Here is a 20,857-nt window from a genome sequence, read left to right as displayed (position 1 = left end):
CTCTGCAGTCTGAAAGGAGGCTGCAGAGCAGCTGTGAGTGCGTACGTCCACACACCGGTCTTCTGGTAAGTACACGTATTTGATTTGCAACTGGCTACGAGGTCGGGGGCCCGAGATGGTCACAATTCAGCCTTTGGTGCTCAGGGGCCTCTTGGGAGAGCCTCAGTGTGCCACACACACGGGAACTGGATCGCTTGCCTCGGTCCCTGATGCAAGCGAGAAATAGGCCAAAATGTCTTGAGTTTGTTCGTGTTTTACAAGGCAACTGCTGGAAGAGACACCACCTCGCTCGTCACGCAGAGATCTACAAAGTCACTCTGTGCACTGAAGGCCTCCTTCAGCTCATTGCACCAGACATCCAGCACCTCCTTCAGCTCCACGCAGAGGCTCTCCGGGATGCTGAAGGAGTAGATCTGGACCCTGAGACCGTCCTTTATCCTGGGGCAGGAGGCCTGGACCGTAAACACCCTCAGCGGCGTCAGCGCCAGGCAGTTCTCGGTGCCTTCCTCTGTGGTGAAGGCGTATGCTGCCGGGTAGCCCAGCAGCACCCCGACGATGGTGCAGAGGTTCCAGCCCGTGGGGACAACCTCGCTGGAAGACACGGGGCCAGCGCTGGTGGCCTCAGCGGCCCTTAGGTGGGCGAGGAGGGCAGCAAGGTGGCCCCTGATGGCCTCGGCCTCCACTGGCCCACAGAGAGCCGGGCACTGCCGCCCCGCTGAGACATCCATGAAGGGCGCAGGGCGGGTGCGCAGCACAGCCGCCAGCCTCCGCCGGGCGAGCCCTGGGTGCAGCAGCAGGGCCGAGCCCTCCACGCCCAGCAAGTGCAGGCGGTGCGGGGCCAGCCCGGCCTCCCTTAACCGGGCCAGGTACCGCCGCAGCTCGGCGGGGCCCGCCGCGCCGCAGTCGTACAGCAGGGCCGGCTTCAGCCCCGCCGCCACCGCCAGCACCTCCCCGGCTAGCTGCAAGGCACGGGCCGCCGGCAACCGCCGCCGCCGCCCGGCCCCCAGCTCCTCCCGCGCCGCCGCCACCAGCCGCGGCACCGACAGAGCGCTGCCCGCCGCCGGGCCCATCGCCGCGGTGCGCTGAGGAGTCACCGCCGGGCCCCGCGCTTCCGCGTCGGCCTCCGCGCTTGCGTGGGCGGGCACCCGGGGCGGAGCGGCCTTCCCGGGCGGGACCCAGCCGCTCCGCCCCACCTTAGGCCTAGGCCCCCGCGGCCTCGTCACCCAGGAGGAAGTCACTGCCCATCGGCCTCAGCCAGAGCTTGGGGGAAACAAAATGGGGAGGGCACAGCACAGAGCCATGTCCCAGCTTTCCGAGCTGTGGTATTCGGGTGCTTTCAGCTTCGCGTGGCTTCTGAGGAGGCGCAGAGCTATTTATTTTAAATATATATGTGTGTGTACGTTGTATATCTGTATACAGAAAGGTCAGCCTCGCAGCTTGCAGCTACAGAGAGAAATAAAAATAGACAATCTGATATTTTCCAGGTAGTTTTAATAGAGCACATATTACTTTTTCTCCCCCTCTAATGATCCAAGTATTTATATACAATGTATCAATAGTGGATCAAAAAAAAAATATTACAGAATTGAAAATCTGATTTATACGTATCGGTTGTTTAAGCAAACAGCTGAAAATGGCAAAGGAGCTAGAGGTATTCCTGTAATCCCCTCTGTTTTAAACACCTCCAAAACAAAAGCAGACTGCTGAAATTGAATCAGATTACCAGATTTACAGATTTTATTCAGATTTAGGCAAGGCACTCATTAAGAAATAACTTTTCTGTATGTACAACATCAGAAGCCACGGGGCAAAGCGAAGTGTCTGTCACTGTGCTGGGAGCGGCTGGGCCATGTGCATGGCGGGGGCCTGCATGGGCCAGCCGTCCTGGTGGTTCTGCAGCAGGCGGTACAGCTGCTTCAGGTGAGCCACGATGTTGTCCTTGATGTCGGGCGTAGAGATCTGGAGCCGCACGCTGCCGCTGTCAAAGGAGCGCGTGAAATCACCCGAAAACATTTCATAGATCATCCGGGCCACAACTGGAATGACCTGTTGAAGAAGTAGTCAGTTGTTTTAGCCTCACAGTCACACAGCACGCTCCTGTTATTCCGCAGGAATCCCCTACCCTGGATGCAGGGTATGGTTTCCACAACAACCTCAAGCGCACTCAGACCAATGCGATTGGGCACACGTAGCATTTGTATTTGCCGTGACAAAACCCACCAGCCCTACTGGGGTTTCCCAGTGTCAGCAACCACGACAGAGAAGAATGGGTCTCTGGTATCTGTGGGCATCGATCCAGAGCCAATGCACTGGTCCCAGCAGGGCTGGCACGGGTCACTTCAGAGCCTCAGCTCCTACCTGAACCACAATCAGCTTCCTCTCCCTGGGTTTTCCGTCAGGCCATTCTTCTCCAAAACAGAAGTAGATCTCATATGGTGGCTGTTTCTCAATTTGTCCTTTCTGATGCGCAATCAGCTCTAGGAAGAAAAGCAGAATGCTGCAGGGTTGTCCTCTCTCAGTTAGAAAGCTCACCACATCCCACCTGATTATTCTGTCCCAGGTCTTACCTACACACCGTCCTTTGCCAGAGCCACCTCTTACACATACACAATTACAGCTTATTTCTTGCACTCAGAAGAGTTTTCTTTAAAAGCAAGGCCCGCCAATGTTTTTCAGAGCATTAAATGAGTGCACATTCACTTTCTTCTGACGCACACCTACTCCATGTTCCACTGAAGTCAGGGAAGCAGTGGCCCCTACCCAGGCTCCATGCACGAGCAAACTAATTGGTGCATCCAGGCTGATCCCCAGTGCAGACCACCCTTTCCAGTAGTGCCACCAAGTGCCCAGACCAGCATTCAAAGCTATTTTCCAGAAGCAGAAACTACCTACCGCTTAGGAAGGTTTCCAGACAGAAGAGTTTGACTTTCTTTTGCCTCTCAATCAAATTTGGTGTGGTGGAGGATGGCGCACAGGGACCAGACCAGTACACCTTGCACTGGCAGAGCCGGACAGCGTAGATGGCATGGCCACTGACCTCCAGGATCAGTCCCCTGTCCATAACATCCAGCAGCCGACTTGTGAAGATCTTCTGCCTTTCATTGGTGATTTGCTCTGTTCCTGGAAACTTTACCTGCTCCAAACTAATAGGCCCAAAGAGCTCTTCCTGGTCTGGCATAGGACCCAGCTCTCCGTAGAAAAGTCTGCATCCCTGCGGGTTGCTTACAGTCGTCGTCGGTCCAGTCTCCTTTCCTCGATATTCAAACTTGATTTCTAGGTCTGTCACTGAGAGAGAAATGGTCAGTATGGCTTTTCCTGGACTGTTGCGTGTACTGCATCAGCAGTAGAGACACACCACGCAATCTGTGCTCAGTCACAGGGATGTTTAATCTATACACAGATCTCCATGCTAACAAGCAAACAGCAACAGGAAAAAAGGCAAAATACCTTTTTTTTTTTTTTAAGTACAATGACAGAAGCACTACAAATCCATATACATACTTGGCAGAGAGCTGATCCAGAGCTCAGGGCTGCTGAAGAAGTCATGCTGCAGTGCGGTTGGGGGCATTTCCATATCTAGAGGTTCATTCTTAGGCCACACAGCTTCAGGGCTGCAGTTTTCTGCACTGGCTGGAGCCATTGGAGAATCTACAAAAAGGAAACAAGTCTTCAATAAATGAAGATTTTATCTCAAGCAAATACCTTCACTAACACATTAGTCTATGCCACCAACCATTGATATTAAGAAATGGAAATGTCTCTTGAATAGGGACATGCTGAGATTGATTCAATTCTTCCTCCTCTTCATCATCAAGATCATTATCCTTTTCATCCCACGGAGCTGAGCCAGTGGAACCTGCAAACAAGCACATCCTTGTGGGTAGCTGATCAGGTGAAACACAGCAAAGCACTGCTTGAAAAATGTAATCTTCACCTGGGCCTTGCACAATATTGGAAATGTGTTTGTGTATTTTCTGAATATAAGTAAAAAAAGGAAAAATCTGATCTGTACAACGTACTATTTTCAGTTTAATATATAAATTTAGAAAGCTAAGGATACACAGAAACTATCACCAACATTGGACTGTTTAGCAGAAAACATGCAACTGTGTACAGCTTTATTAATTTTAGTACAGGTACTCTATGGTTCAAAGTCATCTTAGTTTAAGTACAGCCGCGCTTACACATGGCAGCTGCTTTCTGCTGCACACAAAGGCAGCTTGAGAGTTAATGCCACAGAGGGAAAGGAAATCTCCTTGGACGAACGCCTGCTCCATACCCAGCCCTGTGTCAGCACGGCCCTCACCTGGATTAATGATTGATCCCTGGGACTGCGGGATATCGCACACTTCATAAATTTTAATAGGATTCATGGGCACCTCCTTGGTGCCATCATACATCAAATTAAATTCCCGGCTTTTGTTAAGAGCACATCGGAGCTGGGCTTTCCACTTTGCAGGGTCTGGCTCATCGACTCCTTCCTGGTACTTTCCCGTTTCCACAGCCCAAGCCTGGGGACAAAGTACACTGTGCTCAGTCCAGCCCTCTCAACAGAGCAGCTTTTATCAGAAATCAAACTTCCAAACAAATTCACTGTGAAAACCTTCTCTTGTAGAAGTCTTAACTATAGCTCTTCTGATAACAGGAACAGAAATTCCCGCTTTAGTAGCTTTTCCCATTAAAAGAAGGGAGGGCTGGGGGGAGAGATTTAAATCCAAATTTCCAAAAACCATTAGCAATTCTGAGCCTGCACCTTCATATAAGTTAAGAAAGTATAAATTGTACAGGACTGTCCACTGAGTTTTTCTCGGTGTCTCAGGTTCAATAGCAAAAGTCGTTTTTGACAGTGAGCCACAGCCTGCGTAGGAGGAACGGACTCAGTTAATACGGAGCGGAAGAGCAGCCACAGACATCCAGTGGCCCTCACCCTCTCCCTCTCTCACCCCAAAAATCAGACTATCAGTCCGAGATCCCTCCAAGGCAGCAGTCAGAAATTCCTCAAAGGAGTGTAGGAGTTATAATGAATCCCTTGGGATAAGAATATTAGGGACAGCAGTGATGAGTATTGGAAGTTTGTGGTAGACCTGTTAAGATTTATGTAACAGTATTTAATGGTTTGCTGCTAAGAACAAGCCAGCTACCACATCCTAAACCGAGCAGGTGAAGCAAATAGCAGCAAAGTTCCAGAGTCCATGCAATTAGACATCGTCAGGTCTTGGGTGGTCGGAAAGGGTTAAAGAACTCAACACCGTTTCGGGCAGTGCCAAGCTTGGCATCCAGGTGCACAAAGTGGCTTTTCTGAGGTCAAAGAAGTAGGACAAAATGTGCCTGGAAACAGCTACTGAGATGCTAGGCAGCTCCTGGGCCAACAATTCAACCCTTTGTCTCTGTTTAAGAGCCGTGGTATATCCAAGCTCTCCCCTCCCTCACCTTGAAGATGGTGTTCTCCTCCTCGTGCTGCGGGCTGTGCCGAGTCGCGTGCTTCCAGGGGATCTGAAACCGCTTCGCTTCTCGGTTTAGCCAGATAAGGCCGGGATACATACCGCTGTCTACCTGGGCTACCAGCCACGGCTTCAGGCGAACTCTTCGCGGGTGTAACGCCATGGTCTGCAAAAGACAGGGACAATAGCAGACCAATAGGCTGGTTGAGACTTTTATGCTTAAAAAAAATAATAATTTCATGAAAAAAGACCCTATGCCATGTTACTGCTGTTGTTTGTTATGTTCCTCCACATTGAAACCACTAATGCAGATTCAGCTAGATGACTCTTCTGCCAGGAGGAGTGACAAACACATCACGAAGCGGGGACTGTAATTGTTCCAAGAACAACAACTCACTATTGAATATTCCAGTAAGCAGCGATGGCGCATTATTTACGTTAACTGAGCGCACGGAGGGCGAGCCCCAGTCAAACCTGAGCTGTAAACGCTGCACAGGAGATAAAGCCACAGACAAGCCACAGCAAGAACAGGCAGCAGAATTTCAAAAGCCTCCGCGTACGCCTTAGCGAAGGGGCCTATCTGATCGAGTTCTTCTTCAGTCATGTCAGACTTGCATCCAGGAGGAGAAGAACTATCAAGGGCTGAACCAGAGGCTTTTGCCCCAGTTGAGGTCAAAGTGGAAGCATGAGGCTGAAGTGACAGGGGCTGTTTTATCAGAGACAGAAGTTCCTCTGAAAGTAATTTCATGACTATGCTGCATTCAGAGCATTCATGAAAGTCATCTGCAAACATCACTGACCTATAATAACCAGGATGTTTATCCAAAGGACACGAACTGCAAGTCTGCCTGCACTCGTGCTAAAAATCGAGTGATGTTGACTTAATGTTTAGGCTTTTTAAAAAAACAATGCTGCAGTTAACTGACCAAATCTGTTGTTGTTTAAGTAGCCTGATGTTGCTACTACATTTGCAACCAACCAACAATATTTTTCTTGTGCAGAACAGATACAAAGCCAAACAAACAAAACTAATGACTGTCTGCAGGAAGAGAGCATTTGGTATCTTTAGATTTTGGGAGGGGACTTTTACGCTACACGTGTGCTTAGAAGGTGTATCTCCCGTATTCATTTGTAAATCTTGAAACAGATGTGAGAAATGACAAATATTCCCATGACTAAAGCAGTTACAGGATAAGTAAAACCTTTGCCATAAGCTCTGAATACTGCTGCAGGAGTTGCAAAATGTGTCTAGTAGCAGAGATAGAGGAGATTAAAAAATCCTATCCAAGAACTAGTCTAGGAACAGGTTTTATTTGTTCAAATACCTGCAGATCCCATGCAGATGCAAGTGTTCACACAAAATTAATCTGAACACAACTTATCTGTTAAGCAAAGAAAATGTTCAGATTCAATTGCAAATCATCTTTAAATAATAGTTTGAAAATGTGCTTTGTCAAGGACCCGGGGATGTTAGCAGACTGCTTCCAAGGAGCTGCAAAGGATCAGAAAGCAATCATCAAAATCATTTTTGTGCTTCTGACACTCTGCTGTATCAGTTACCCATTTCGAAAATCCTATCAGAATGAAACTTTCAGTAGCGTGTTTGCAAAGACACAAAGTCCAGGTTAATCCTGGACTTAGAATTGAGACCAAAACCAGGTATTGATTTTCCTTGCGAAGGAAGAAAAAGTGACTTTTCATCGTAACAAAGAAATCCTAACTAAAGCTGGTTTCCACAATCTCTTTTACACATAACTTTACAAGCAGTCCCCTCTGCCTCTAATAACACACACTGTGCACACACACATTTGCAAGACCAAGAGCAAATTCAAACCCACACACCAGGGAAAAACATTCCTGCCTCTCAAACAGGACACCCTGGGTCACGTGGAGGGTGCGCTGGCGCTGCCCCACGAGGTTTGAATTGTCCCCCGGCTCACAGACGGCGTCTGTCCATACGCCGCGTTACAATGCTTTATGACCTTTTATCACCAATGACTTGTTGACACGATAACCGACAGCAAATCAACTTGAATCCCAATGCTCCGCTCAGAGGGTGAGTCAGCCTCTTACAGCCTTCAACTTCGATCCCGTGGGGTCCGCTAACGCCAGAGGCTGCTCTGAGCGCTGCAAAGGTGGGAACGTCTTCACGCTATTGACTGGATTTGCCAAGGGACACTTGGCCCTCACTCAAGCCTCCTTGGTGCACATACCCAGGAATCCTCCAGTTTGCTTTAGTCCCACTCAGACTGGCTGGTGCAGGGGGGTAATTAGCACATCCCTGTGCTGCTAATGCATTTCTGGTCAGTGATGTAATTATTCCCTGTACCCCAATTATTATTAAGTTGCATGTTTTTCCTTGGAGGGGAGACATTCACCCCAACAACTCAAGCAAACCCAGGAACGAGCAGGCATCCTGGAGCCGCTTCCCTGATGGCTGTAGACAAGTGACCAAGGTCAGGGACAGCCCCAGTTAACTGTGGTGACTCTCGGGGCTGCGGCACGGTGCCAGCCAGCGTAACAACACACCAGGAAAACACGACCTGAAGCCTGTCTCAGCCTTGCTGCACAGATGCTTTCACTCTCCACCTGCACGCCCAAGTGTATTCAGTGTTCTACCCTGCTCATGAAGCCTCTCAAGAAGGATGGGGTCTTCTCTGGGCTCATCGCTGCGATACCACAGACCTCATTCCTTGCTCATTACCTGTGTTTGATTACTTTGTCCTGTATTTAGTGGATTTGTATCCATTTTTTCAAAGGCAAGAGGCTCAACCCTTAACATTAGTGTTCCCACAGAGAAACAGGCTGAATTTTCATCCAATTGTCCGACACTTAATCACCTCCGTACACGGGGAACCTCCAGCTCCCACATTTCAGAGATCTGTACGTCCCTTTTCTCACAGCCACCCGTGCTCCCCAGCAAGCAACACGCTTTGAACACAACTAACTCTTACAATTCACAGTCCCCGCGCCCCAATCTGGTAACCTCAGCCCTCTGCCATGCCTGGGCAGCCCATGAAGTTGTAAGGGGCACGAGTTGTTACAGGTGATTTGGGTTCTGGGGGTGGTAACAGCCGTGGGTGAACGGGGCAGGGGGGCAAATATTACCCCTGCCCTAACTCTAGGCCTCGGTTTACGCCAACTTGAAAGACGTAGCCTAGGGCTAACGCAGCGCGGGCGCGATGAGGAAAGGCGCAATAAAGAGACATTTTCAGCCGGCTTCACCCTCCCGGCTGCCTCGGACCCGTCGGACCGACCCCCCGCCCCGCCCCGGCGCCCCCCTTCCAGCCCCGATGGGGACACGGGGACGCTCCGGCCGGCCCCACGCCGCGAACCGCCCCACGGCCACCCGCGCCCCTGCCGCGGCTCAAACCAACCCCCCCCGGACCCCGCTCACGGGGAGCGGCGAGGAGCCCCCCGCGGAACGGGGCTGCGCGGTGCCGGCGGGGCGCGGCGGGGGCCGGGCCGGGCCGGGCCGGTCCCGCCGGGCAGCGCGACCCCCCCCCCTGCCCCGCGCAACTTACCTCTCCGGCGGGCGGGGGCCGGCTCCGCGCCCGCGGGGGCTCTCGGCCGCCCCGCGGGGCCCACGCGTGGGCGCAGCGGCGGGGCGGGCCGGGAGCGGGCCGAGGGGAGCGCGGCCGGCGCACACTCAGCGCCCGGCCCGCCCTCACCTGCCCAGGTGCGCGGGGCGCAGCCGCGCCGCGCCCGCCCCGCCCACGGCCGGGGGGGGACGGGGCTCCGCTCCGCGCCCGCGGGCTGGGGGGGGCTCCGCTCCGCGCCCGCGGGGCTGCGGCACCGCCGGGTCCCCTCCCGCCGTCCCACCCGGGGGTCTCACGGGCAAGCGGAGCATCCGCGCCCCGCGTTTTGCCGCGGCTCTTTGCCTTGTTAATGGAATATTCAGGAAAGAAAACAAAACAAAACAGTTCCTGGTGTCCTCGCGGTCCAAAGCGTGTTCAGCGCGGCACGAAGGCAAAACTTACAGTCAGCTGCGAGTCACGCAGAGCCACGGGCACGCAGTTTTCTCTGAAAAGAGTAAAAATGTTGCTGTCGCCTCCGCCGCCGCCCGCACACCCGCCTCGGGCTGCGCGGGGCTCCGCGGCATCGCCCCCCGCCCGGCCGCAGCCGCCCACCGCGCTCCCCGCCAGCCTCGCCTTTCATTTCTTCCCCTCGTAGGTGGGGAACCGTGACTCAGTGGTGAATCTTGGTTTCAAGAGATCACACAATACTTTACCATTCAGTTTCAATGAACCAGAGAAAAAACAGTGGGAATTTCCCTCGTCCTTCCCATCATGAACCCTATGGATAGTTCTGAATCCCGGTTTTGGAAGGGCTGATTTACACCCAAAGCTCAATCCTATGCCAAGACTTTGGAACCTTGCAAAATTTTAAAAATCTTTACACGCAAAGAAAAGGTAATTCTGCATTTTTCTTGGAAAGTTTGCCTTGTAAGAGAAATATTCCAGGCTTCGCTCATTTCAGGCTTCATTCATATAATAGGCTTCTACCTGTTAGAGGTAACATTTAGCAGGAGTTTGTCAGCACATAATAAAATCTTTCTGGCAGTGAACAAAAGACGATAGATGACACTCAAATGTTAGTGGGGGTTTTTTTTGCGGGATAGCACTGCAGTGGTGAGGTTTAGATGTCTTTGGCTTGTTGTACCTGATAAGTTGTGATATGCGAAGCAAGGGACAGTTGCTCCTGTAATACCATCGACCGTATTGTTATTCCTGCTGTATAAAAATGTGCAACGGTGTGGCCGATTTGGTGAGCAACTGGGAAGAGACGCACAGAGAGGCTGGGCTGAACTCCCAGCCGAAGTATGAGGGATCTTTGATCTCTCCTCAAATGCTGTTCATCCTCCCTGCATTCCTCCTGGCCACGTGTCCCTGCCTGGCGACGGGTAAATTTAAGGATGCTTCAGGTTTGCTTTCCTTTGTGGTGTGGTGCTCAGGGAGCTTTGGAAGCAGACACCACCGACAGCGATGCTGCACACCCACCCGCACGCCCCGGGCTGTCTGCGATGGAGGGCTGGGAGCAGCCCCGGGCAGAGCTTTCCTCTTTCTAGGCCCACTGTAAGGACACCCGAGATCGCCCAACCCATGAGAGCGGTCTTAGGGCAGGTCAGGGCTGGGGTAGTTAAAATAATGGAGCAATGCAGCAAAACTACTAGGAAAGGGCCACTCCAGCGTGGGCGAGGGATTTAGTCTTGCCTCCAGTTTCATTGAAGCTGGTCCTTTCACACCAGGCAGCTGTGCCTGCCTGCACGCTGCCGCCGTTGTTCCAGCCTCTGCTGCCTTCGCTGAGCAGTAGTGCAGATGCCAAACAAATGAGTCTTCCCAGCCCTCTGCAGGGTTTGTTTTTTTTTTTTCCTCCCCTTGAGTTTCTACCAGCCTCTCCTGAAGCATGTGGCAGCACGTTGTGTTAGTGAACTGATGGGAATACGCTGTCTTTTTCCATGCTCTTGGCTGGGAAACTCTGCAGCTTTTGAGCTGTATAGGTGATAATCTGGGGATAGCTCATTAGGCAGGACATGTAATCAGATGTTACCTGTTTGCAACTAATCATCCAAAGTGTTCTCTCTGACATCATGTACAAAGCATTGATCAGAACCCTTCAGGCAGTTAAATAGAACTAACATCTTTACTGTCGTGTTTTCTAGAAATGATTCTTTTTAGTTCTCTCTGCTTATGTTTACCTCTACCTGCATCTTTTTTGCAAATCAAATGAAGAAATCCTTTGGCTGATAAACTGCACTTCATAAAGTGACGTTCTACTGGCTGAGAGACAGCAGCTCTGTCAGTGCAGTCTGCAGAGCACACACTTTGGATGATGAGAGTATATGCAGAGGAATTTTCATACCAGGAGCTATGGGATTTAATTTATTTCAGTGCCAAATTAACATCAGTACTTTTATCAACACGATTATATGTCGTGATACCTGCCATAGCACCAGCTAGGCGTTGTAACCAGGTCTCTTGCAGTCCTTTGTTCCTAGCTGGAAAAGACTGTAGTCATCAAAACAAAGGGGAACCATTTTCTCTCCTGGGAACACATCACTAAATTCCCATAAGGCAAAACAAAATTATGCAATGAGGCAAGACAATGTCCTGGGCATGTGGAGTCTTGTTGGGTGCTCTCAGCGCTCACATTCCGGCACGCAGCCTTGGTGCAGGAGAGCAGCACAAAATGGTGGAAGGCTTCACACCAGCACCCGCAAAACTCCCCAGCTGTGCTGCAGGGAAAGCACGACAAGCTCTCCCCACCCCGTCCCAGCAGCAGCACCTCTGCTTCTTGAAAGCTGTTTGTGACCCAGAGAGAGAATCCGTGCCCTTGCCAGATATTAGCCAAAGTGATGCAACAAATATCATTGAGAGAAAAAGCTATTTCTTTATGTGGTACATGTAACCGAGCATGGGGAGATGGAGAATGCAACAGAACTATTTTATAAACACCACAGTGACCATGGCTGCCAAAGGCTGCTCTCTAGTAGGTCCAGCTAAGAGACAAGTGCTGGGGGACAGAGCCAGGCTGCAGCATTTACAAAACAAAGGATTGAGTTTATTAATCGTGTTGCATTCTTCTAAGCACAAAGATAAGCAAATTGGATTCCTCTACCTTGTTAGATAAAAGCATCCCTTTTCATTGAAAGGGAGCAGTCAACCTTTCTGGCAACTCCTCTGGTCCTTCCCATCCCTCTCCATACTTCTGTACTGCCTATAGCCTCTTCTTACTTAAGACTCTTCAGTGAAACCATGCCTTGCCTGGGTATCCTTAGTACAGAAGTGCAAAGTTTTAGTATGCTCCTGCAGTACATATATATACACACACACACAATACTGCAGATGGGTTACTTACTTCAGAGCAAACCCTGTTCTTACAGTACAGTATGAATTGCTGTACTATTCTGCAGAATCAAATTTCCAACTGATTCTTAGCTGGTGTTTTTTTACATGAGAAACTCTTCTTTCCAAACTAATGGGAAAAAAATGTTCTAAAAAAGTGAACAGCTTAAATCCTTCTAGGCCTCAGCATTATTATAATAGGGAGTCTATTGTTTCCTGCTAATACTGCTCCAGTCCTCTTAAAAGGAGAATCCTATCTAGACATCAGGCTGGCTCAGACGCATTTATAGCTACGGGTCATTGCTTTCCAGCTGACTCAGGTAATGGCTGGATTCAGAACACCTGGTGTGATACGGATAAAAGCTGGTGGCTCCAGTCAGGGAAGGAAAGAGCTGCAGGTTGTCTGCAGAGGGGAGGGTTGGTCTCTGGTGGTAGGAGGCTGGGAGCTGTTGGGCTGCGCTGAGCTATGCTAGAACAGAAGGAGGCTGGGGTAGAGCTGTGTGTTGTATCTGTAGTAAAAGTGGTAAGTGGTGTTTAGCAGTAAGGGTAAGCAGGAGGGGTATTTCAGTGGATAGGTACAAAAGGGGAAAGGGAATAAGGAGAGCTCAATGCTTTAAAAAGTAGGGAAATAAAATGTTCCTGTTATTTTTAACTGTGAGTTTTAAGAATGAATTGTGAAAATGAGAAGAATACACATATTTACATCTATGTGTATTTATTAGTTCTCTCTATCATTTTGTATAGAGAGAAGCCTATAGCAGACATTCAAATAACTTTATGCACTAGCAGGTTTTTTTCATGTGAGTGGTGTTAGCTGTATGTGCTTATTTTTACAGGATTTGTTGTAATTGTTTGTTACTATGCCCTATTTCACTGAAATATATCCTCCCAATGCAGGTAATACATGCCAGTACTGAAAAACTAGTGTTAGGGAAGCTCACTTACAGTCCCTTTTTCCCCTAGAAAAACTACAGTAAAGTGAGTGGGGTTGTAGGTTGTATGTAAAGGGAACCTTGCCTCACAAATTGTTTGACATGAAGGTGTTAATGTGCAGAAGGACCCTGAGCCTCTGGAGTCTGCTCCTAAATAGGGCACAGCTCAGAACATCTGAAGGTCTCTGTGACTCATAGGTGGGAATCTCCTAATGATCTTAGTTATTTTTATATGTGCCTGATACCATATGCTATACTGCCCTAATGCAGAGAAGCAACTCTATGATCAGCAAGTGAGTGTGCAAAACGGTGGTGGTGAGAACTGTAAGGGAGAAAGAGGAAGAAGAAAGTAAAACACACAAAAAAGGTGAAATAGCAAGAGACAACATTAATGTAAAATAAAGGCACAAGACAGCGAGAAGAAAAAGAACAAAGAAAAAGCAACTAAAGGTGATAAAAGGACAATACAAGCAAAGGACTTTGGCAGGGTTTTCCTTTTGTTCCTTCTTTTTTTTAACCTTGATTTACGGAGAAAAATGGGACAGCAGTTCACCAACGCTGAAGGGGAGCAAGGAGAGATTGATGTTGCTGAATTGCAGGAGTGGTATAAGAAGTTTGTGGTTGAATGTCCCAGTGGGACCCTCTTCATGCATGAGTTCAAGCAGTTCTTTGGGGTCCAGGATAACCGTGAAGCAGCAGAGTATATTGAAAACATGTTCAGAGCTTTTGATAAGAATGGGGTAAGTGGTGAGGAGTTTTTACAATTATGTGTCTAATAATTTGTATGTCTGTCTGCTGTAATTTGGAGGTGGTTTAGTGCAGTTCTCCCCCTGGCTACTATGCTTCATGAGACTAAGGCAAGGGCGATGGACCTGCTAAGGCAGGAGAAGAGCACATACTGTGCCACTCTGTATGGGCTGTTATGGATTTATCCTTTCCTAAATCTGTACCCAAAGTAAGGACAGAATGTTCCCTTGGGGGACTAAGGATGGATTAAAAGGTTGAAATTTAGGCAGTTACATTTTGAGACAGTGTTGTTGAAAAGATCCTCAAATAGCCAAGGTTGCTACATGGGGAAAAAAAATATTTATGTCTCATGCTAGAGTGGGAATTATAATGCAGAGAATTGCTATACATTGGAGGAAGTGTATATATGCAGTGTGAACAGGTGGCATGTAACAACATATTGATTTTAGCTGCTGAAAAGTAAAGGAATGCTGAACAATTCAGACATTCTGGTTTTGATTCCCTGTGCTGTGTTTGTCATCAGACACCTGGGAAAAGTGGGCTTTCTGGTTTAGTAGCAGTTCATGCATACCCATGTATTGGCACAAAAGATAGCGTAATACTAGCCTGTGATATTTTAGATAGTCAAAAGAAATGCAACACAGTTGCACTGATCCTCATCTGCCTCCCCATCCTCCCTGTAATCTGTGTTGTCTTGGGGTATATAAAGTGGAAAATAAACAGCTGTCCTATGGATTATATTTTTTGGCAGTTTTTATCCAGGTGTTGTAAGCAGCTTTCAATCAACTGTACCCAGTTAAGTGCTGTTCAGCTGCTGTTCTGTTTCTACAGGATAATACCATTGATTTTCTGGAATATGTGGCTGCCTTGAATCTCGTTTTAAGAGGAAAACTGGAACACAAGCTGAAGTGGACATTCAAAGTATATGACAAGGATGGGAATGGCTGCATAGATAAACCTGAGCTGCTGGAAATTGTTGAGGTAAGTAGGCATTGCCTAATCACTGATTTAAGCAATCACAGTTCTTTGGCAATGTAATGATGTATATGGGTTTTGTGATAATCAGGTTTCAAGGCAGCTGTGGGCAGTGATGAAGTGAAAATGCCTGACCTTGGTGAAAGGGGCATGTGCTCAGTGGTTTGGGGACTGGTGGGGTGGCTGAGGGACCAGTCAATCCCACTGTGGGCAGCCTGGCCCCTGCTGCTGCTGTCCAGACATGCAGCAACCAGGTGCTGTTGTGGAGTTGTTGTATCTCTGCTCTGCTTTTCCTTTCAAACTTTTTACACCAAGATTCATTGCACTGGCCAGTGGAAGAGGGTTTCACTCCATGCCCCTTACAGGAGCCAAGTTTCCTGCCTTAGTAGCTGGTGAGAATACACTGCAAGGCACAAATCAGTACAGATGTCTCTTTTGTAATTATTCCTTTCTGGGTTTCTGTTATGTTCTGCACTTAGTTTTAATTACTGACTGTGTGAAGGTGTGAGAGGATGCATGTGGCTTAGCAGACAGTCAGACACAGGGTGCCTGGGTTCTTACTGCTGCATAACTTTAGGTAAATACCTTGGTGATTGTGCTGGTCACCTCTCCACCACAGGTGCTGTTACTCACCCTTGCACACCAGTACTTGTGAGGCTTAATGGTCATTGAATGTCTTAGGATCTGAGGTGAAATGCAGTATCAAGCAGACATCAGAAATTGACCCTGTGGAAAGCAGGTCTTTTTGGCTGGGAAGTGTGACCAGCTTGTTACCTGTGCCACCAGTGCAGGTGTGGGAGCACCTGGGGATCTTGTCTGGGGCAGACTCAATTATAGCTTTGAGGTCAACCAGGAATTGGCCTGAGCTGTGTTAGGCCCTTGCTAATCCCCTCTCTGGGAAGACTTCAGACAAAACCCTTCAGCCTAAGGAGTGAAGTTAATAATGAACAGGTGGTTGTCATGGGAAGGAAGAGATAAAATCTGCCCCTTTCCAGTGACAAAGTGAAACAGAAACTATGGGTCAAAATATATGGTAATACAAGTTTGATCTCACATCTTGGGCACAAGTTCCCCTGGGAGAGGGCTGGGTAAATCCAGATGTGCCTGACCTCAGATGCTAGAAAAAAATCATACTCAAAAGTCAGATGATTTTCCGTCTGTGAAACTCTTGCCTTGTTCTTTGCAAAGGAACCCTGAGGTCTGACCAATACGTGTAAGGAAAACAGGAGGGCAGCAGCTTCAAAGAGCAAATGAAGTAATCTACAGTGTGTGTGAGCATGAGGTCGGAGGTTTCATTAAAGGTCTGGGGCTGTTGAGTGGCAGATCTTTCTGGAAAGGTTGAAACTGCAGCCTTTGTAAAAGACCTTTACACCATTGGGAAGATAATGGAGTTCACTGCTTTTCATTTTCCAGTCCTCCTAATCTGTGAACTTTTTTTCAGTCTATCTACAAGCTGAAGAAAGCGTGTCGGGTGGAGGTGGAGGAGAGGACTCCATTGCTCACGCCGGAGGAGGTTGTGGACAGGATATTTCAGCTAGTGGATGAGAATGGGGATGGTAAGTGATCGATGGCTCAGATTGCGTTCATGCGTAATGAGAAGTTATCTGTGCTGGGCAGGCTAGCTTTAATTATGTCTATCAATAAATCACTTAGGACTATTATGTTACTCATATTAGACACATTGGGTTTGGTTCTGGTCTGTTTGTTAGAATCAGGAATAACTTGGTGCAGTAGGAGGAAATCATCTTCATTGTTATTGTAATGTAAAGTACACAGGGGTCACTATTCTGTCTGGGTTTTGATGCCACACAGATCTCATTCTCAGAAAGTCCCCAGTAGCCAGAGCATAGGTCCCAGTCCCAGCACAAACAGCCTGAGTACTCAGTGGCTCCATTCACGTCGGAGCTTGCAGGATCGGACTTGCAGGAGAAGCAGGCTTAAGCTAATGCAACAATTTGTTAGCCCAGGGGATGGGGTAGGTGTGAACGCGTTGGGTTACAGTGTGGTGGTTTGTCCTAGCTGGCCTAAACTATATAGGGAAATGAAGTATGGCTGTTGTCTTATTAGCATGTTTTCTGAAACTCAGATGGCTTTTACTTCTTCTTGTTGTCCTCTTGTGTCTTATCTGACGTGTTTTGTCTCCCTATCTTGTGTTGTCCTCATCTCATACACAGGGCAGTTGTCTCTTGACGAGTTCATTGATGGGGCCAGGAAAGACAAGTGGGTGATGAAGATGTTGCAAATGGATGTAAATCCTGGGGGATGGATCTCTGAGCAGAGGAGAAAGAGTGCTTTGTTCTGAGAGAATTCACTTTTGATACTGCTGAAAATGTGATGCTGACTACAACTGTGGCTCTCTTACCCCAGGGTGGTAGTGGCTTTCCTTTTTAATGCAATCTCAGCATTCAGATGAAAACTTCAGTGGTTTAAGAAGCCATATCTCAATCTAAAACCCATGCGCTGTGTACTGCTGGTACCCAGAGACTATTTTTGGCCCATGAATAAGTCTGTGTACACGATACCGTGTTTGCCAGCTCTGGTTTTGGGTTACACCCCAAGGAACAAACTTTTCATGGCTTCCTGCAGCGGATCCTGTGCGGGGTTTAATTCTGATGACAGATGGGATTGGGAAGGGAGAAATCCTGATGCAGTGGTACTGTCTCCAGTGCAGACTAGTGTTGGCATCATTTGTGCCTGCAGAGATACAAACACATGGAACCAACAGTGACAACAGAAGAGGTGCTCTGACAGGCTTTACACATGCAGGATGCCTGTATGCATATTTAGTAGATTATACTGCTATTAATGTAAAATTATTGAACACCAACATATCACTATCAAAAATGAGAATTGGATTACGAGGGGTAGCCAAGACAGTACACAATGTTGAGGAAAATATAATGTGTGGGCTGTAACTCCTTACATCTCCCTCCTGGGGACCAGAGTCTGCTCCTTGTTATCTGTTCAGGGACCTGGGTTTCTGTGGGGCTGGAAAAGTGCTATTTGCAAGCCCTGAGCAGCGGTAGGAATTGCACATCTTGTGAACAGCCACGTTTAGAGGACAGATTTGCACGAGTGTGATTGTGCTCCTTTGGAGCCCCTGTTCCTTACTGAATCACCACTCTAGGACAGCTTTTCCTGACCTGTGGAGACTGAATGAGCTCAAGAAGCTCCAGGACTTTCATGGCACTAGGAGAAGTTTTGTGGGGAAGGAGAGGGAAGGGAAGAGCAGAGTTTTGCTTGGCAGTGCCTCTGCAGTGAGAGGATTAGTCCTGCTTTATCGACAGGACCACAGAATGGAACAAGTGAAGAAAAATCTGAGTGAGTTACTGAGGTAGTACAGTGGTTTTACACTGGACTTAATTAGCCACAGACTACAGATATAAAACTTGCACAGGTTGTAGGCTGAGCTCTGCCATTCTCATGGCTCACTCATACACCTATATATGTATGTGTGTGAGGAAAGAGAATTTGAGCTGAACCATTATTTCAGTTCACTTTTATTGGATTATTGGCAAGAAAAATTTTGCTAGGAAAATAACATGAGTTTGTCTGTTTTATTTTATTTTTCCCATGTGATCAATGGGCCAAGTCATAACCATGAAAAGATTTGCAATCCTTCCTTTGTGGCCTTTAATTATGACTGTAGTATCTTTCATTAGTTGATTGGTTTGCTGGTTTGTGGTCTTGTCAATTTAACTGATGTTTAAATTCAGGAACATGAGGAAGTATTCAGGATAAGACACAGTCAGTGCTAGAGTTCAAATCCATGTACATTTCCCCTTCTAAAGAGCCTTTCTAAGAGTTCTCTGTAAATACACGCTGCCTTGTGGCATGCTTACGTATCAGAGTAGATTAGGCTTCTAGCTTACACTGCTGCAAGGCAGCTCTTTAAAGCTCATTGAAGTCAATAGTTTATCAGCCAAAGATCGGAAAGAAAAACCTTACTTCTGACTTGAGGGCCTGGAAGAAAAGATTTCCTTTACTGATCTTACAACTTGTGGACAAATGTTTTCATGATAGGATACAAATCTCCAATTCCTTCAATTTCAGCATCTCAACCAACATAACACATTCTATTTCTGCTTTGTGCACAATTTTTAATCAAGTGGGTGTTTATTTACTATAGTTGCATACTGCAGTTTTACTTAAATGCTTTAAACTCTCTGGTTCTGTTCACCTGGACAGATGAGGCAGGGAAGGAGCTGTTTGGTGTCCCCCACACCGGCAGTCCTCTGCTGGGGTGGTAGAGGGCATCCTAACACTGAGCACTGGAACAGAAGTTGGTAGAAATTTTGTAACACATGGATTTAATAAAGAATTATTTATTAAAGTTCTGTTTTGTAGTATTTATTTTTCACTTGGAATGAAGGTGAAGATGTGTGTAAGCACCTGAGTATTGGACCAGAATTGTAGCCTTTAAGACTGACATAAAGAATTTAAGGGAGGTGTTAAGTGTAATGCAAACCTGGGTAAGACAAATGTAAGGCAGAGATGGTGATGCTATTGTAGATGCAGACTAGGAAAGGAGTATCTTCTGTTTAACTTCTATGTAATGATGGTGGAAAGCTTGTGTATAATTAAAAAAAAATATTTTCCAAATGGAATTTGAAATAGCTGCTTACAATAAGGTGGGCTGACTGCTGCAATGAGATTCTCCTTGAGCCAGGGAGCCTTGGAGAAGGTTAGGGCTTAAAGTGAAGTGTAGGAAGCAGCAGCAGGACACAGGATGCCTGCACTTTCTCTGGCCTGGGCAGACCTAGGAGAGAAGTGGTGCACGTGGCAGATAGCACTTGTGTTAGTGCTGGCATGACCCTGTGGAAATATTGTTCCTCTTATCAATTGTGTAATCTTTTGTCAAGAAATAGCAAAGTGCTTTAGTCTTAGTCCTATTTTTAAATCCATAGGTATAAACACTTTGATCTCTTCCCAAGATCAATTCAACATTCGCATCAAGCTGTTGATGTCAGACACTTTGCATAATCCATTTTTCCAGAATTACAGCCCAGCTAGAATTGGATTTGACTGATCGGATTTCTTTTTAGTCTAAATCGGGAAACAGGATGGCTTGGAAAAGGCAAGCACCATGTGATTTTTCTGAGCGTCTACCATGTGCTCTCATGTTTGATGCCTCCAAAGTTGTGTAGGACTGAAGGTGAAATAATCAGGTTGGAAAGTTGAAGGTGAGGCTGTTGCTGAAGGTGGCTGATGGGGAGAGGCATTGCAGCCCAAAATACTGTGATCATTTACTGGGATTCTGCAGCCTAAAATACTCTGAAAGGTGCATTCCCAGGGAAAGCGCTGAGCGGTAGAAATAATGAGGCTGAGAAGGAAAGAGAATAATTACATCTGACTCCGTGCTTAGCCATGCTCTTTGTTTGCCTGCACACCTGATGTTCTGACAGGGCAGGGTCACCCAGGGGCAGCTGGGGGTCGGTGGCTGCCCAGAGGAAAGGCTTGTGTCCAGGTCATTCCTGAAGCACCAAGGTGCAGCTTCCCCTTGAAAATGTCATGTTGAAAAACAGAGTGGCCATGCCAGGACTTACACAGCCCTGTGCTGATCGCTATGGGGACTTTTTGTGGGTGGGAACAGAGGTGAGAGGGAGCTACGGGGCTGCCGCACAGCCCTCTCCCCCCACTCATGCTGTTCTTGCAAAAGAACTGTTTTAATGAAGCCAAAACAAAGGTTTCTGCACTTGTGTGAGACAGGTAATCTGTCCTGCTGGAAACAGGATGATTGATTGAAAGAGAGAAAAAGCACAACCTGAAATAATCTTGTAAAATATCTTTATTTTAGTTCACTATAACATGGGAAGTACAAAAGCTTCCAGGTAAAACACTGTGAAATGAAAAAGATGCACAGAAAAAATGGTCAGAGAGTTGCATATGAATTGCAAACATCCTGTGCGAAATAACA

At 47.7% G+C, this 20,857-nt stretch overlaps 3 protein-coding genes across 3 annotated transcripts; 1 reads left to right on the top strand and 2 right to left on the bottom strand.

The window, feature by feature from the left end:
• Window positions 1–13: 13 nt before the first annotated feature.
• Window positions 14–1,070, bottom strand: C27H1orf74 (chromosome 27 C1orf74 homolog). Its single transcript, XM_068419514.1, has one exon. The coding sequence runs from the start codon at window positions 1,068–1,070 to the stop codon at window positions 255–257; it is 816 nt and encodes a 271-aa protein (XP_068275615.1). The 3' UTR covers window positions 14–254.
• Window positions 1,071–1,824: 754 nt separating this feature from the next.
• Window positions 1,825–5,604, bottom strand: IRF6 (interferon regulatory factor 6). Its single transcript, XM_068419390.1, has 7 exons — window positions 5,431–5,604; window positions 4,307–4,511; window positions 3,734–3,856; window positions 3,502–3,648; window positions 2,893–3,285; window positions 2,359–2,477; window positions 1,825–2,046 (listed from the first exon to the last, which is right to left on the bottom strand). The coding sequence occupies exons 1-7, from the start codon at window positions 5,602–5,604 to the stop codon at window positions 1,825–1,827; spliced, it is 1,383 nt and encodes a 460-aa protein (XP_068275491.1).
• An 8,150-nt stretch (window positions 5,605–13,754) lies between these two features.
• GUCA1B (guanylate cyclase activator 1B) lies at window positions 13,755–17,242 on the top strand. Its single transcript, XM_068419362.1, has 4 exons — window positions 13,755–13,958; window positions 14,797–14,946; window positions 16,382–16,496; window positions 17,115–17,242. The coding sequence occupies exons 1-4, from the start codon at window positions 13,755–13,757 to the stop codon at window positions 17,240–17,242; spliced, it is 597 nt and encodes a 198-aa protein (XP_068275463.1).
• Window positions 17,243–20,857: the final 3,615 nt, after the last annotated feature.

The sequence above is a fragment of the Nyctibius grandis genome, chromosome 27, assembly GCF_013368605.1.
Source record: "Nyctibius grandis isolate bNycGra1 chromosome 27, bNycGra1.pri, whole genome shotgun sequence".
Lineage (NCBI taxonomy): Eukaryota > Metazoa > Chordata > Aves > Nyctibiiformes > Nyctibiidae > Nyctibius > Nyctibius grandis.
Note: the sequence above shows the minus strand (reverse complement) of the source record. Positions and strands in the feature narration are given on the sequence as shown.

Excerpts from the sequence above, each read along its gene's own strand:
- IRF6 (XM_068419390.1), bottom strand. The coding sequence starts at position 5,604 with ATGGCGTTACACCCGCGAAGAGTTCGCCTGAAGCCGTGGCTGGTAGCC. Across the intron at positions 4,512-5,430 it reads AGGAGAACACCATCTTCAAG|GCTTGGGCTGTGGAAACGGG; the intron begins GTGAGGGAGGGG and ends CTTTGTCCCCAG. Across the intron at positions 2,047-2,358 it reads GGAAGCTGATTGTGGTTCAG|GTCATTCCAGTTGTGGCCCG; the intron begins GTAGGAGCTGAG and ends CTTCTTCAACAG.
- GUCA1B (XM_068419362.1), top strand. The coding sequence starts at position 13,755 with ATGGGACAGCAGTTCACCAACGCTGAAGGGGAGCAAGGAGAGATTGAT. Across the intron at positions 13,959-14,796 it reads GAGCTTTTGATAAGAATGGG|GATAATACCATTGATTTTCT; the intron begins GTAAGTGGTGAG and ends CTGTTTCTACAG. Across the intron at positions 14,947-16,381 it reads AGCTGCTGGAAATTGTTGAG|TCTATCTACAAGCTGAAGAA; the intron begins GTAAGTAGGCAT and ends ACTTTTTTTCAG.
- C27H1orf74 (XM_068419514.1), bottom strand. The coding sequence starts at position 1,070 with ATGGGCCCGGCGGCGGGCAGCGCTCTGTCGGTGCCGCGGCTGGTGGCG.